The sequence below is a fragment of the Diabrotica virgifera genome, chromosome 7, assembly GCF_917563875.1.
Source record: "Diabrotica virgifera virgifera chromosome 7, PGI_DIABVI_V3a".
Taxonomy (NCBI): Eukaryota; Metazoa; Arthropoda; class Insecta; order Coleoptera; family Chrysomelidae; genus Diabrotica; species Diabrotica virgifera.
Genome location: NC_065449.1, coordinates 27,859,511 through 27,875,470, shown reverse-complemented (window position 1 = coordinate 27,875,470; position 15,960 = coordinate 27,859,511). Strand labels below are relative to the sequence as shown.

The 15,960-nt window shown below is 32.0% G+C and overlaps 1 protein-coding gene across 6 annotated transcripts in view; it reads right to left on the bottom strand.

Annotated features, from left to right (window-relative positions):
* Positions 1–15,960, bottom strand: part of LOC126888230 (zinc finger protein 239-like) — a 73,878-nt gene that overhangs the window by 18,617 nt on the left and 39,301 nt on the right. For 2 of the 6 annotated variants that reach the window (XM_050656297.1, XM_050656296.1), the window contains exon 5: positions 13,430–14,675. The exons of 3 other annotated variants lie outside the window; for them this stretch is intronic. In XM_050656297.1, coding sequence (XP_050512254.1) covers positions 13,645–14,675 — 1,031 coding nt within the window. In that variant the 3' untranslated portion in view covers positions 13,430–13,644. Of the gene's footprint in view, positions 1–9,319; positions 10,482–13,429; positions 14,676–15,960 lie in introns of those variants that run through there. One more of the 6 variants, XM_050656298.1, reaches the window with a different exon arrangement.

Below are 15,960 nucleotides of genomic sequence, written 5' to 3'. Positions count from 1 at the left end.
ACTTAACTAGAACTGCCAAAAAGAACTACTTAGAAAATATATGTTATGAAAAAAATTCAAATAAAACTTGGAATGCAATAAAAAATTTAAATGTTCGAACTAATAAAAACTACGATCTTCCCCCTAAATTAGCTGACCCCGAAGCTATTAATAAGTATTTTAAACAATATTTGTCCAATGTTTCTAATAAGGGTAAAAATAAAGTACAATTTTACAATAGTAACAAATTTAATAATAATCTAAATTTCGCTTTTTCGCTCATCTCACTGAATAGCATCAACTTGGCATTGCATTCCATTAAAACAAACTCTTGCGGAGTAGATAACATATCAGCTAAAATGCTTAAACTTTGTAGCCCATTCATAGATATTTATATTCTCCATATAGTAAATTCTTGTATAGAAAAATCATATTTTCACTATTTATGGAAAATGGCTATTGGTAAACCATTAGCCAAAAACAACAATCCTCAGACTTTCTCTGATTTAAGAATTATAAGTATACTTCCAGCCCTTTCCAAGGTATTGGAAAGGATTCTATATGATCAAATATATCTTTACTTTACAAACAATAAAATACTGTCTGATAAACAATGTGGATTCCGGAAAAACTATAGTACAGCTACTGCTTTGGTAACGGTTATGGATGAGATCCTAAGAGCATCTGATAAAGGTCAAATAAGTCTGCTCGTTCTTTTAGATTTCTCCAAAGCATTCGATACCGTAGATCATGAGTTGTTATGCTCAAAATTGCGATACTATGGGTTTGAGACAGAGTCTGTAAACCTAATACAATCTTATTTATTAAATAGAACACAAAAAATATCTGTAGATAACAAACAATCTACCCCAATAAATATTCTTTCAGGTGTACCCCAAGGGTCAATTCTTTCTCCATTATTGTTTTTAATTTACACTACTGATATTATTAACTCTTTACAATACTGCAGCATAGTTGCTTACGCTGACGACACTCAATTGTACCTTAGTTTCGATAAAGAAGATTTATTTAATGCTTTGGATAAAATTAATTCTGATCTTGAAATAATAAAAGAACTCTCTGACGAACACAACTTAAAACTTAATTCCACCAAATCAAAACTATTATGTATCGCAAATGAAGTCCAACGTCAACTTGTAAAAAACAATTCAAATATAAAAATCGATCTTGTTAGTTTACCATTCACAGCCACAGCTAGAAACCTTGGAATTATATTTGACGAAAATCTAAGGTTTCAGGAACATGTCAAAAACATTAACAAAAAAGCTTTTTCATCATTGAAACTCATTTTTATGAATCGTCACATTTTAAGTAAAGACTTAAAAAGGCTTCTTTGTGAGAGCCTTGTCCTGTCTCATTACTCTTATGGTGATTTTATTTTTATGCCATGTCTACTGGAGGCGGAGAAGAATAGGATACAGAAAATGCAAAACTCCTGTTGTAGATTGATTTACGGGATTAGAAAATATGACCACATTTCACATAAAATAAAAGAATGCGGTTGGCTTAATATGAAAAATAGAAGCACATATCATCTAGGTAACTTTATTCACACGTTACTTCTGATGCCAAACACCTCCACTATCCTTAAACAAAAGCTCGTCCGAAGAAAGGAAATTCATATGCGAGACGTGAGATTGAAAGAGACTTTCACAATGCCACAACATAGATCAGCTTGGTTCCAAAGGAGTTTTACCTACAACGCAGTAAAGCTGTATAATTCAATTCCTCATAATATTAAACTATATTCAATTAATCAATTCAAGTATAAATTTCGTTTATATCTTTTTGATAAGCAATAACATTGCTTAACAATTATGTTGTGCATTGAGCTGCATGGACATATTTTTGGTTGGGCTGTTTTGAAAGAATTTTTTTTTTCTTAATGATGAGTTTGAAAAAAATATTTTTTTTGAGTACTTGGTTAATATTTAGTTTTTTCCCCACCTTTTTTTTGAAGTTACGTTTCTTTTTAAGTAGTTAGTTTAGGTTTATTTTTAGATTAATTAGAAGCGTCGGGATTTAACATTTGGTTAAGTAAGAGTAGCTTTAGCTAGACTTCGCCAGATGTTATCCCAATAGGGTTGAACTTTTTTTGCTTTTGTCCTATATTCTTCAATGTGCTGTAACTATATGCTTATTTGTTTTACATACCAAATGAATAAAAAGTCTTTATTATTATTATTATAATATCATCATAATTCATAATAATATAATTTTAAAAATAGTTAGTCTAATTGTAAACGTGTAATACCGATGTTTGTGTCGTTAAAACGCGGCCTACTGCGCGAATAAAACACGGTAAATTACCGATGTTTTGCTTCGCGTTAGAGATATCTGATCTGGAAAAGTTATTTGAACAAGTTGTTCCAAATATTATTTTAACCCCACCATTGATTATAAACCACCCACTAGATAGCTCACCTCTTGGTAACCGAAAGACGTATCAACAACTAGATGGCGCTACTCGAAAACCGTATCGAGATTTCTCATTCTCTCTCTGACTTGCGAGGAGGTAGGAGTAGTGTCAGGGCCGAACTTACCCTATAGGTGTATTATCTGTGACAAGTGTTGTGACAAGTTATAGCCGAATTTAAAAAAAAGGACTCATATTTTAGATAAAATGGCCTCTGTAACGCATAAGTGTGTTTACGCGGGATGTTTTGAAAGAAACGATGGAACAAATAATAATATATCTTTCTTTAAATTTCCCCTGAAAGACGAAGAGCGCACAAAAATTTGGCAAAAAAACTGCGGAAATATTGATATTATATTGATGGATATCAGTGACCTGAAACAGAGGGTAATTTGCCAGCATCATTTTGCAGTGGAACATATTTACCAAAGTGGCCAAAGAAAGTTATTAAGGAAAAATGGTGTTCCTCTAAAATTTGCACAGTTAGCAACTGACTTTAGGTGAGTACTCAACTTTGTAAATATTTTTATGTTTGCCTAATGCGCTTTGTCAATGAGAATCATACTATTAAAATATATTTTATATAAAATCAGTTGATATTGAGTGATTTATATATTTTTTATACAATTAAATCAAGAGATTTTTTTTAATATGAATGCGTTGTTAGTATCACTCCAGAAATAACGGAGATGCTTGTTTTGCTTCAATTAATTACACATACATTTCAATGATTACCTATTTTAGGTGATACCCCATCAGTATTATGGTCTACATACGGTTATTGAGGTACGAAACGTAAAAGATCTACAAGTGGCGATTGTATGGTTAGGTCAACTCGATCGCCTAAGAGATCAAGTAGTAGTCTCAGTGATATTTCCAGTTTTGATATTAATTTGCCCACAAAACTTGAAATTGAATTGACAGAGAAGGTAAAAAAATTGGAGCATCAAGTAAATGCTTTAAAGAAGAAGTGCCGTCAGAAGAACAGTCAGCGTTGTAGAAGAACAACAAAAAACAGAAAATCGGCAACCAAATTCATGATACAGGTACTGTTAGAAAATAAAAGCAAATACGTGCACACTTTTGTTAATATGCAGTTTTCACACAAAACTCGTTCACAATGGAGTCACAATGAAAAGGATTTAGCTCTGGCCATTTATTATAAGTCTCCTAGTTGTTAAAAATTTTTAATTAGATCTCTTAACTTTATATTACCTTCAGTAAAAACAATTCAAACTTTGTTGCGTGTCATAAAATTAAGAACTGGTTTAAACACTTCCTTAATTGACAAGTTGAAGAAAAAAACAGAGACAATGGATGAGTGGGAAAAAATTTGTGTGTTAATGTTTGATGAAATTTCTTTGAAAAACCAATTGGAGTACAATAAATTAGATGACATTATAGAAGGGTTTCAAGATTTAGGTGCTTTAGGAAGAATAAACAAACTTGCCAACACAGGTCTGGTTTCATGATGCGCGGCTTGCTACATAAGGCTACGCGGCTTGCTACAGGTGGTCCAATACATAGCGACAACTTAAAAAACATTGTAGTTGAAGTTGTTTCAAAATTGCAAAATATTGGGTATACACCAAAAGTGTTGTGTGATCAAGCATCTAATAATAGAGCTTTATTTAAGCTGTTAGGCGCATGTAAGGATCAGCCTGCAATAGAAATAGGAAATCAGAGGATTTTCACTGTGTTCGATACACCCCACTGTAGTTATTAATCAATGACCTCACATACCAAATTTCATAACAAAATTAGCACTTTTAGTTTTTTCATTATTTGTAGTCAGGGCTCTAAAATTGGTTGTCCCGAGATGCGAGTAACGGAGGCGAGAAGCTTCCACCCTCTCTTTCTAAATCTCCGGGCAGCGTGTGATGGCACTGTTGGTAGACCGGGTCTCCTTAAACGCTGCTGCGCTGCACGGAGGCTTACCGACTGATAGACTCCGTTCATACATCTCGGGATAACCCAGGGCACGGACTACAATAATAATGAAAAAACTGAGACCACAATCATGCGTTCTAATGCTAATACTCCGTGCATGTGGATATGAAGCTAAGACAAAAAATCCTAACAAATTATCCCTAGACAAAAAATCCCCACCAATTTTTTTGGACAAAATATCCCCAAGAAATATTTGCTGCCGAATAGTTCTCCCGTTTTTTCCCGAAATTTTACCAAATTTCAAATTCAAATTCCATGTTGAAAACTTAAAATTTTATATGACGAAAGAGTCTGAGTTTTTTCAAAAATCGTGGAAGATATGAGGAATGAGCTAAAGCCCCGTTGTCATGACAGGTACTTAACGCGCGTTTTGATAGCGCGCGATTACAACTACACACATTTTACGGAAGACCGTTCACATGCCAACGCGCACCTTAATGACCAAAAACGCGCGTAAGCATGTGAACGATCTTCAGTAAAATGTATGTAGTTGTAATCGCGCGTTATCAAAACGCGCGTTAAGCGCCTGTCATGAGAACGGGGTCTTAGCTCATTCCCCATATTTTTCACAATTTTTTAAAAAACTCACTCTTTTGTCATGTAAAATTTGAAGTTTTTAGCATGGAATTGGAATTCGAAATTTGGTAAAATTTTGGGAAGACTTATAGAAGACTATTCGGCAGTAAATAATTTTTGGGGATTTTTTGTGGGGATATTTTGTAAAAAAAAATTTGTGGGGATTATTTGTCCAGGGATAATTTGTGGGGATTTTTTGTCCGGACCTCTATGGATATATAGTGATAATGTGGAATTTACATTTTGTGTAATAGTAAGAGTGCTTGTTGTTTTTCGCGAATCAAAATAAACAAAACAGTGTAGCGTAAGTAAAAAATTTATGGGGAGGCTAAGCCTCCCTTGCCTCCACTGACGAGCTGCCACTGTCTACCTATTATCTACACGACTATAATCTATTCAATTTATGCGACTATACAAATCAAAGACAACTTTTTATAAATACATTAAAGGTTCAAGATCATAGGAGTAGCAGGTATATTATAAGGAGAATGATTTTTAACCAACGATCAGTTGTAAATTTGAAGTCGTCGGCGTATTTTGAAATGTACGGGTCCCGGTATATTTTTTTATAATTAGATACATTATTTTGTTTAGTTTGTAAATGTTTTCGTTTAGTCTTTAATAAAGCCGTGGTAACTATGATACCATAAATAACAAGATAAGATCTTCCCGTAGCGCAAATACGTCCGAGTTCGCGCATCGCATGACATAACTGGAGAACTGACTTTGAATTCTTGTTGTTAGCTTACAACCGCGAACAATTCAAACTAATCAGACATAATCAGACAAAATTATATTAATTAAGTATTTTTATTTAAATGTAAGCGTGGTTAAAAATATAAATAACAATAAATGAAGAATAAAGTCAATCGCGTAACAGTATTATCAAATGACATGTCAGTTCCTGCTTTACTAAACTGCCTGAAACAAGTTTCACACTTTTAAGGCTTTTCACTACTGTGTATCTTTAAATGCCTTTTCAAATGTCCACCTTCATTAAATTGCTTAGAACAAATTTCACACTTGTAAGGCTTTTCTTCAGTGTGTAGTCTTAAATGACTTAAGACTTTTCTTCAGTGTGTATTCTTAAATGCTTTTGCAAATGTCCACCTTGAGTAAATTGTTTCGAACAAAATTCACACTAATAAGGCTTTTCACCAGTGTGTATTCTCAGATGAATTTTCAATTTACTTGCTTCTGTAAACCCCTTAGAACAAATTTCATACTTGTAAGGCTTCTCTCCAGTGTGTATTCTCAAATGACTTTTTAAATTTCCTGCTTCACTAAACTGCGTCAAACAAATTTCACATTTTTAAGGCTTTTGTCCAGTGTGCACTCTCAAATGCCTTTTCAAACTGTCTGCTTGACAAAATTCCTTAAAACAAATTTCACACTTGTAAGGCTTTTCTCCAGTGTGCACTCTCAAATGTTTTTTCAAATTACTGTTCCGATTAAACATGTTAAAACAAATTTCACACTTGTGAGGTTTTTCTCCAGTGTGCACTCTCAAATGTATTTTCAAACTATTTGTTATAGCAAACTGCTTAAGACAAATTTCACATTTGTAAAGATTTTCTTCAGTCTGAACGATTGTATTTTTGTTTAAGTTATTTATGCCAGAGAAATCTTCAGGGCAAGCAGAATATTTTAATATTGCTTCGTCATAGTTTAGACTTCGTTTAGCCTTCTTCATAGTTCGCTGTTTTTTACATGAAAATGTAGGCAACGTTTTTATAATTTCCACTCGGTTTTTCTGGGAAAAATCTAGAATAAAAAATAACCGACGTAAGCAATATATAATAGAGAAATAATTGACTTACAAAGCAAGAGCTTAACATTTTAAGTACAACAAAAGTAGCTGTGGTAATATGGGTGCCGGGTCATGAAGGTGTGCATAGATGTCTATCTTGACTAAATAAGGAATTTGCAACTTACAACCGTGTTAAAAATGCAATTTTTAGCACTCCATACGAGCGTTAAAAATGCTACTTTAAGGCACTAGTGCTTTAAAATATTTTTAAGGCACTGCAGTTCGTATTGACCGTATCGACAATTTTGATGTAATGTCAAAAAAATATAAAAATGGAATGTCAGTCACGTTCAAGTAAAAGTTTTTGTGGATATTGTCCTGTAATTACGTTTGTAGAAAAAATATTGTATGATATGCGTGTTAAAAAGTTCATATTTAAGGCACTCATGTGAATTGCAGAACTCGCTATCGCTAATTCTGCAAACTTTCACATGCGTGCCTTAAACGTGTACTTTTAACACTTATATCATAATTAACTATTAAACGACCCGTGACGTCACATCATTATATTTTATTTATGTTTTTCTACAACCACTATTCAAAGTGCACTTTTCTGCACGGTTTTATGTTAGCAAACTTGATATTTTCTCACAGTATAAGATATTTGACATTAGTGTGCAGAAAAGTGACGTTTCTGTGCCGCAAAGTGACGTTTCTGTGCCGCAAAGTTCTTTTCTGCACAGTTGACTACCTCATTCTGAGTAACGTTATATTCTGTTTACATCCGTGGTTAAACTTTAGACCAATATATAACCTATAAGACAATTATTATATTTAACTATAGCATAGAAACTAAATTATGGATGTTACAACTGTTTTATTTTACAATTTTATTTTTATTAAACATTTTATAATTATCAAATAACCAATAAGGATTTAGCAACCTGTGCAAGAGACGTCGAATGAAGTAGGTTTTGTGTAAATCCGTGACTGCATAAATATAATGTCAATAATGTGTAATAATTGTTTAAATTTAAACAAATTAAGGCAGTGCATTAATTTTTTAACTGATTTCTGTGCAATTTATTTAGGTATAAGGAATTTAAATTGATTAGTAGGTATTAATTAAATACAGTTTAAAATTTATCACATAGGTACCTATTATAATTAATCGTCGTTTGGAAATTGTGATTTTTATTTTTAGGAAAAACTGTGCTTGTAGAAAAAGTATAGTGTGAAACACGTGCAGAAAGGTAATTTCTCACTCGTTTGAATTGCGGCACTCGCTTGCGCTCGTACCGCAACTTTTCAAACTCGTGAGAAATTAGTACCTTTCTGCACTTGTTGCACAATATACTATTGTTTATGGTTATATTTATATTTTAATGACATTTATGATATGTCATTGTAATAATATATACCAGTTTGTTAAGATTGGAGTTTGATAGAGTTTTTTAGGGAAAGGAAAGAAGGTTTACTATGGAAAATAAAAGAAAATCCTATAAGTGTTGTTTAGTGCCATTTTGTAAAAGTACAACTATTAAAAACCCTAATAAAATATTTATTGGATTACCAGTCGATTAAAAATGGCGTATAACATTACATACATATTATGTACTTATTTATCAGCTTCAACTCCCCGAGCATCTCCAACGGAAAAATTTTCACCCTTTTGAAAATATGTGGCCACCATACACATATTTACTAAAGGTAAGTTATCAGACTGGTCTTTAGAAAAACCGTCTTCGGCCATTTTAAAAAAATTGTCTTAAGTAATAAAAACACTCCACTATTAATTAAAAATGTCTTAACAAAAACACTTAATCGAAATTGTCTTAACAAAAACACTCAAATATTAGTCAGAAATAGCAACTATAGTATTTTTACTACAAAAACGTTATTACGTAGGTCAAAATTTTTGACGTAAGAGAACTGTCAAAACATTAGAATGTGACTTTTCATTATTGCCGTATTTATAATAAACATAGCAATAATGAAAAGTCACATTCTAATGTTTTGACAGTTCTCTTACGTCAAAAATTTTGACCGACGTAATAACGTTTTTGTAGTAAAAATACTATATCAAAATATTTATAAAAATGAGTGTCAAAACGAATGCCAAATCTAACGAATTAATGGCTAGGACATCCAATACTACAATGATATGACGTCACAACCAATGAAGGCGCCTTTTGGGCTGGCTGCTATACTTTGAATTTTCAATCGTCTTTAGGAGCCAAACAAAAGACAAAAAAAAACTTTTTTTGTGAGATATGTTTTATACATAATAGTATATATGTTCTGTTGTGATTTATAGCATTTTTTGGAATTTAAAATTTTATGCAAGTTCTCTATTGTTGCATGGATGAATCGAAAATACTGGAAGATTCAAGATAATAGGAGTAGCAGGTATGAGAGAATGATTTTTAACCAGCGATCAGTTGTAAATTTGACGTAGTTGGCATATTTTGGTATGTACGGACGCGGTATATTTTTTTATAATTACATAAATTTATGTTTAGTTTGGGAATGTTTTAATTTAGTCTTTAAGCAAGCCTTGGTAACGTATAAAATGAATTATATTAAGTGTTTATTGGTTTGTATAGTTAGTGTTTGTAAATAAAATATTATTAATTAAGTATTTTTATTTAAATCTAAATGTGGTTAAAAATTAAAAAAATGGTAAAGTCAATCGCGTAACAGTATTCTTAAATGACATATCAAAGTTCCTGCTTTACTAAAGTGCGTCAAACAAATTTCACACTTGTAAGGCTTTTGTCCAGTGTGAACTCTCAAATGTTTTTTCAAACTTTTTCCTTGACTAAATGCTTTAAAATAAGTTTCACGCTTAAGGCTTTTCACCAGTGTGTATCCTTAAATGCCTTTTCAAATTTCCAAGTTGAGTAAATTGCTTAGAGCAAACTTCGCACTTGTTAGGTGTTTCTCCAGTGTGCAGTTTCAAATGCTGTTTCAAACCATTTGAACGAGTAAATTGCTTAAAACAAATTGCACACTTGTAAGGCTTTTCTTCAGTGTGTATTCTTAAATGACTTTTCAAATGTCCATCTTGACTAAACTGCGTCAAACAAATTTCACACTTGTAAGGCTTTTCACCAGTGTGTATTCTTAAATGCTTTTTCAAGTTAGCATCTTGACTAAATTCCTTAAAACAAATTTCGCACTTGTAAGGCTTTTCTCCAGTGTGCATTCTCAAATGCGTTTTCAAACTGTCTGCTAGACGAAATTCCTTAAAACATATTTCACACTGATAAGGCTTTTCTCCAGTATGCACTCTCAAATGCCGTTTCAAATTGCTTTCTTGACAAAATTCTTTAAAACAAATTTCACACTTGTATTGCTTTTCTCCAGTATGCACTCTCAAATGTATTTTCAAATTACTTGCACTACGAAATTCCTTAGAACAAACTTCACACTTGTGACGCTTTTCACCAGTGTGTATTCTCAAATGGATTTTCAATGAACTTGCTTGTGTAAACCCCTTAGAACAAATTTCACACTTGTACGGCTTCTCTCCAGTGTGCACTCTCAAGTGTATTTTCAAACGATTTGTTGTAGCAAACTGCTTAAGACAAATTTCACATTTGTAAAGCCTTTCTTCAGTCTGAACGATTGTATTTTTGTTTAAATTATTTATGCCAGAGAAATCTTCAGGGCAAGCAGAATCTTCATAGTTTAGACTTCGTTTAGGCTTCTTCATAGGTCGTTGTTTTTTACATGAAAATGTAGGTAACGTTTTTATAATTTCCACTTGGTTCTTCTGGGAAAAATCTAAAATAAAAAATAACCGACGTAAGCAATATATAATAGAGAAATAATTGACTTACAAAGCAAGAGCTAAACATTTCAAGTACAACAAAAGTATCTGTGGTAATATGGGTGCCGGGTCATGAAGGTGTGCATAGATGTCTATCTTGACTAAATAAGGAATTTGCACATTTTTTTATTACATAATAATGTTCAGTTTTGTTTAAAAATGATATTTCCAAAATTTCACGCTTCAAAAACTTACAAGTGCAAATTTAAAATCTGTTGTGTATTTAAACCAGTTTAAACGACCCGTGACGTCACATCAATATATTTTAGTTATGTTTGTTTATGGTTATATTTATATTTTAATGACATTTATGATATGTCATTGTAATAATATATACCAGTTTGCTGAGATTGGAGTGTGATAGAGTTTTTGAAGGAACGGAAAGTACAACAGTAAGAACAGTTTAAGTACAACAAAAGTATCTGTGGTAATATGGGGACCGGGTCATGAAGGTGTGCATAGATGTCTATCTTGACTAAATAAGGAATTTGCACATTTTTTATTACATAATAATGTTCAGTTTTGTTTAAAAATGATATTTTCAAAATTTCACGCTTCAAAAACTTACAAGTGCAAATTTAAAATCTGTTGTGTATTTAAGCCAGTTTAAACGACCCGTGACGTCACATCAATATATTTTAGTTATGTTTGTTTATGGTTATATTTATATTTTAATGACATTTATGATATGTCATTGTAATAATATATACCAGTTTGTTGAGATTGGAGTGTGATAGAGTTTTTGAAAGAACGGAAAGGTTTACTATGAAAAATAAAAGAAAACCCTATAATTGTTGTTTAGTTCCATTTTGTAAAAGTACAACTATTAAAAACCCCAATAAAATATTTATTGGATTACCTGTCGATAAAAAATGGCGTATAATATTACATACATATTATGTACTTATTTATCAGCTTTAACTCCCCGAGCATCTCCAACGGAAAAAATTTCACCCTTTTGAAAATATGTGGCCACCATACACATATTTACTAAAGGTAAGTTATCAGACTGGTCTTTAGAAAAACCCTCTTCTGCCATTTTAAAAAAATTGTCTTAAGTAATAAAAACACTCAACTATTAATTAAAAATGTCTTAACAAAAACACTTAATCGAAATTGTCTTAACAAAAACACTCAAATATTAGTCAGAAATAGCACCTATCAAAATATTTATAAAAGTGAGTGTCAAAACGAATGCCAAATCTAATGAATTAATGGCGAGGACATCCATTACTACAATGATATGGCGTCACAACCAATGAAGGCGCCTTTTGGGCTGGCTGCTATAATTTGAAATTTCAATCATCTTTAGGGGCCAAACAAAAGACAAAAAAAAAACTTTTTTTTTGTGATATATGTTTTATATATAATAATATATGTTCTGTTGTGATTTATAGCATTTTTTCGAATTTAAAATTTTATGCAAGTTCCCTATTGTTGCATGGATGAATCGAAAATACTGGAAGATTCAAGATCATAGGCGTAGCAGGTATGAGAGAATGATTTTTAACCAGCGAGCAGTTGTAAATTTGACGTAGTCGGCGTATTTTGGTATGTACGTACGCGGTATAGTCCATATGGTGAGACCGCTCCCGTCTGGAAAAAATTTCTGATTCGTTTTTTTTGTGCATTCCTATTCAAAAATGTACCCTTTAAACAAATCTGAAGGGTGCCGTGCGGAATTTTTGGGCAGAAATTGTTTAAATAATTTTTTTAAACAAATACAAAATATGACGTTCTTTTGCTCCGGAACATATATTTTTAAGTTTTATCGGTCATTCTGAACAAGAAAGGTATCTTGTAAATTTTCCCAAAAATTGATAATTTTCGAGTTATAGGCGATTTAAAATCTGAAAAATGCGAAAATACGCATTTTCAAGGCATAAAAACTCATATTCAAATTAGTATTTTTGAGGTTGCCAGATACTTAAATTGAAGACTAAATATTCAGCTTCCAGATTCTGAAGAGTGATCGCGTCTAACTTTAATTTATACCGTTATTTTTAATTGTTAAATGTGCGTGTTTATCCGATTTTTTTGCCGGTGCGGCGCGCTCCGATTCAAAAATCTACTATTTTCCTCTGAAAAATATTTTTTCTAGATTCTTTGGGACATTCTAAATAAAATAAGTTTCTTGACATTTTTCTCAAAAGTTAATAGTTTTTAAGTTATAAGCGATTTAAAATCCGAAAAATGACAAAAAAACGAATTTTCGGATTTTAAATCGCTTATAACTTTAATAAAACTATTAACTTTTGAGAAAAATGTCAAGAAACTTATTTTATTTAGAATGTCCCAAAGAATCTAGAAAAAATATTTTTCGGGGGAAAATAGGAGATTTTTGAAACGGAGCGCGCCGCACCGGCAAAAAAATCGGATAAACACGCATATTTAACAATTAAAAACAACCGTATAAATTAAAGTTAGACGCGATCACTCTTCAGAATCTGGAAGCTGAATATTTAGTCTTCAATTTAAGTATCTGGCAACCTCAAAAATACTAATTTGAATATGAGTTTTTAAGCCTCGAAAATGCGTATTTTCGCATTTTTCAGGTTTTAAACCGCCTATAACTCGAAAACTATCAATTTTTGAGAAAATTTACAAGATCCCTTTCTTGCTCAGAATGACCGACAAAACTTAAAAATATATGTTCCGGAGCAAAAAACCTCATCTTTTGCATTTGTTTAAAGGGGACATTTTTGAATAGGAATCCACAAAGAAACCGAATCAGAAATTTTTCCAGACGGAAGCGGTCTCCACATGGACATCATAATTACATCAATTATTGTTTAGTTTGGGAATGTTTTAATTTAGTCTTTAATCAAGCCGTGGTAACGTATAAAATGAATTATAATAAGTGTTTATTGGTTTGTATAGTTAGTGTTTGTAAATAAAATAATATTAATTAAGTATTTTTATTTAAATCTAAATGTGGTTAAAACTAAAAATAAATGGTAAAGTCAATCGCGTAACAGTATTCTTAAATGACATATCAAAGTTCCTGCTTTACTAAAGTGAGTCAAACAAATTTCACACTTGTAAGGCTTTTGTCCAGTGTGAACTCTCAAATGTTTTTTCAAACTTTTTCCTTGACTAAATGGCTTAAAATAAATTTCACGCTTGAGGCTTTTCACCAGTGTGTATCCTTAAATGCCTTTTCAAATTTCCAAGTTGAGTAAATTGCTTAGAGCAAACTTCGCACTTGTAAGGTTTTTCTCCAGTGTGCAGTCTCAAATGCTGTTTCAAACCATTTGAATGAGTAAATTGCTTAAAGCAAATTGCACACTTGTAAGGCTTTTCTTCAGTGTGTATTCTTAAATGACTTTTCAAATGTCCATTTTGACTAAACTGCGTCAAACAAATTTCACACTTGTAAGGCTTTTCACCAGTGTGTATTCTTAAATGCTTTTTCAAGTTAGCATCTTGACTAAATTCCTTAAAACAAATTTCGCACTTGTAAGGCTTTTCTCCAGTGTGCATTCTCAAATGCGTTTTCAAACTGTCTGCTAGACGAAATTCCTTAAAACATATTTCACACTGGTAAGGCTTTTCTCCAGTATGCACTCTCAAATGCCGTTTCAAATTGCTTTCTTGACAAAATTCTTTAAAACAAATTTCACACTTGTATTGCTTTTCACCAGTGTGTATTCTTAAATGCTTTTTCAAGTCACCATCTTGACTAAATTCCTTAAAACAAATTTCGCACTTATAAGGCTTTTCTCCAGTGTGAATTCTCAAATGCGTTTTCAAAATGTCTGCTAGACGAAATTCCTTAAAACATATTTCACACTGATACGGCTTTTCTCCAGTATGCACTCTCAAATGGATTTTCAATGAACTTGCTTGTGTAAACCCCTTAGAACAAATTTCACACTTGTACGGCTTCTCTCCAGTGTGCACTCTCAAGTGTATTTTCAAACGATTTGTTGTAGCAAACTGCTTAAGACAAAATTTACATTTGTAAAACCTTTCTTCAGTCTTAACGATTTTATTTTTGTTTAAATTATTTATGCCAGAGAAATCTTCAGGGCAAGCAGAATCTTCATAGTTTAGACTTCGTTTATTCTTCTTCATAGGTCGTTGTTTTTTACATGAAAATGTAGGTAACGTTTTTATAATTTCCACTCGGTTCTTCTGGGAAAAATCTAAAATAAAAAATAACCGACGTAAGCAATATATAATAGAGAAATAATTGACGTGCAAAGCAAGAGCTAAACAGTTCATGTACAACAAAAGTAGCTGTGGTCAGGCCCGCGCCGTCCATAAGGGCGAAGGGGGGCGGAGCGCCCGGCGCCGTATTCAAAAGGCGCCAGTAGGAGCCGAAAAAAAATTTTTACAATACCGAAATTACCAGAAATATTAGTAATATTTTATTATCTTGTAAAATTTAAAACTTACCAATCGTAGGTAGGTATAAAAATGGCAGTAAGTATTACTTTGTGTGTGTGTGTGAAAAAATGGCTTGGATGCGAGTCCGTTAGCCACAGATTTTTATTTGATTTTTACCTCAATTTATTAGTTTTGTTATATTTATACGCATTTCACTTAAATTATTATATTTGTTTCTTTCAAGTAGTTTATGAGTAATTTAAATATTTCCATTTTATGACAACTTAGTAGATATTCTATACTAATTGGAAAATAAACTTGTGTATTTATATATCTCTCGTTAATTTTGCATTCCAAGAAAATATGGTTTAAATCTCTAATCGAAACATCACAAAAACATACTGATGAATTAATTATTCCTAATTTGTGCAGATGTGCCTCATATTTCCCGTGTCGAGTTTTTAATCTGACGATAGTAGAAATATCTTGCTTTGGCAGGTTATATTTAAATATGTATTCAGGTGGCGGAGGAAGTTCTTGATGTAAAGAAAAATATAAATTTTTTGACATGCTTGTAATATTTTTCCATTCTTTTTTCCATATTTTATTTATTCTAACTTTGACGTCATTTATTGCATCTGTCGATAAGTATTACTTTGATCCCATAATTGTACGAACCCTTATTTCTCTTATTAAACTGAACCATATTTGTTCTCTGATGGTGTAATCGTTGTTTTTTTTTTGTAAATATTTATAGTATTCATAATAATTTATCGGTATGTATATTACTTTCCTAAACACATAACAAATAGTTTGTAGGTATTCGCTCCGTGCATGACTGACGCAACACCTAGCTTCACCAGGACCTCGATTTTTGACCCTTCGCTTCGTTATCGATTATTCGCTATCTGTACACTAAACAGATACGAAGCGAATACGTTCGATAACGAAGGGAAGGGTCAAAAAGCGAGGTCCTGACCTTTTTAGGGTCTCACAAATTGACGTTAAACATGTGATAAATAGATAACATTTATTTACCATTTTTTATAAAATTTGTTATACCAACAATGCCAATGACATTACAAAGATAGCTCCAAAAAT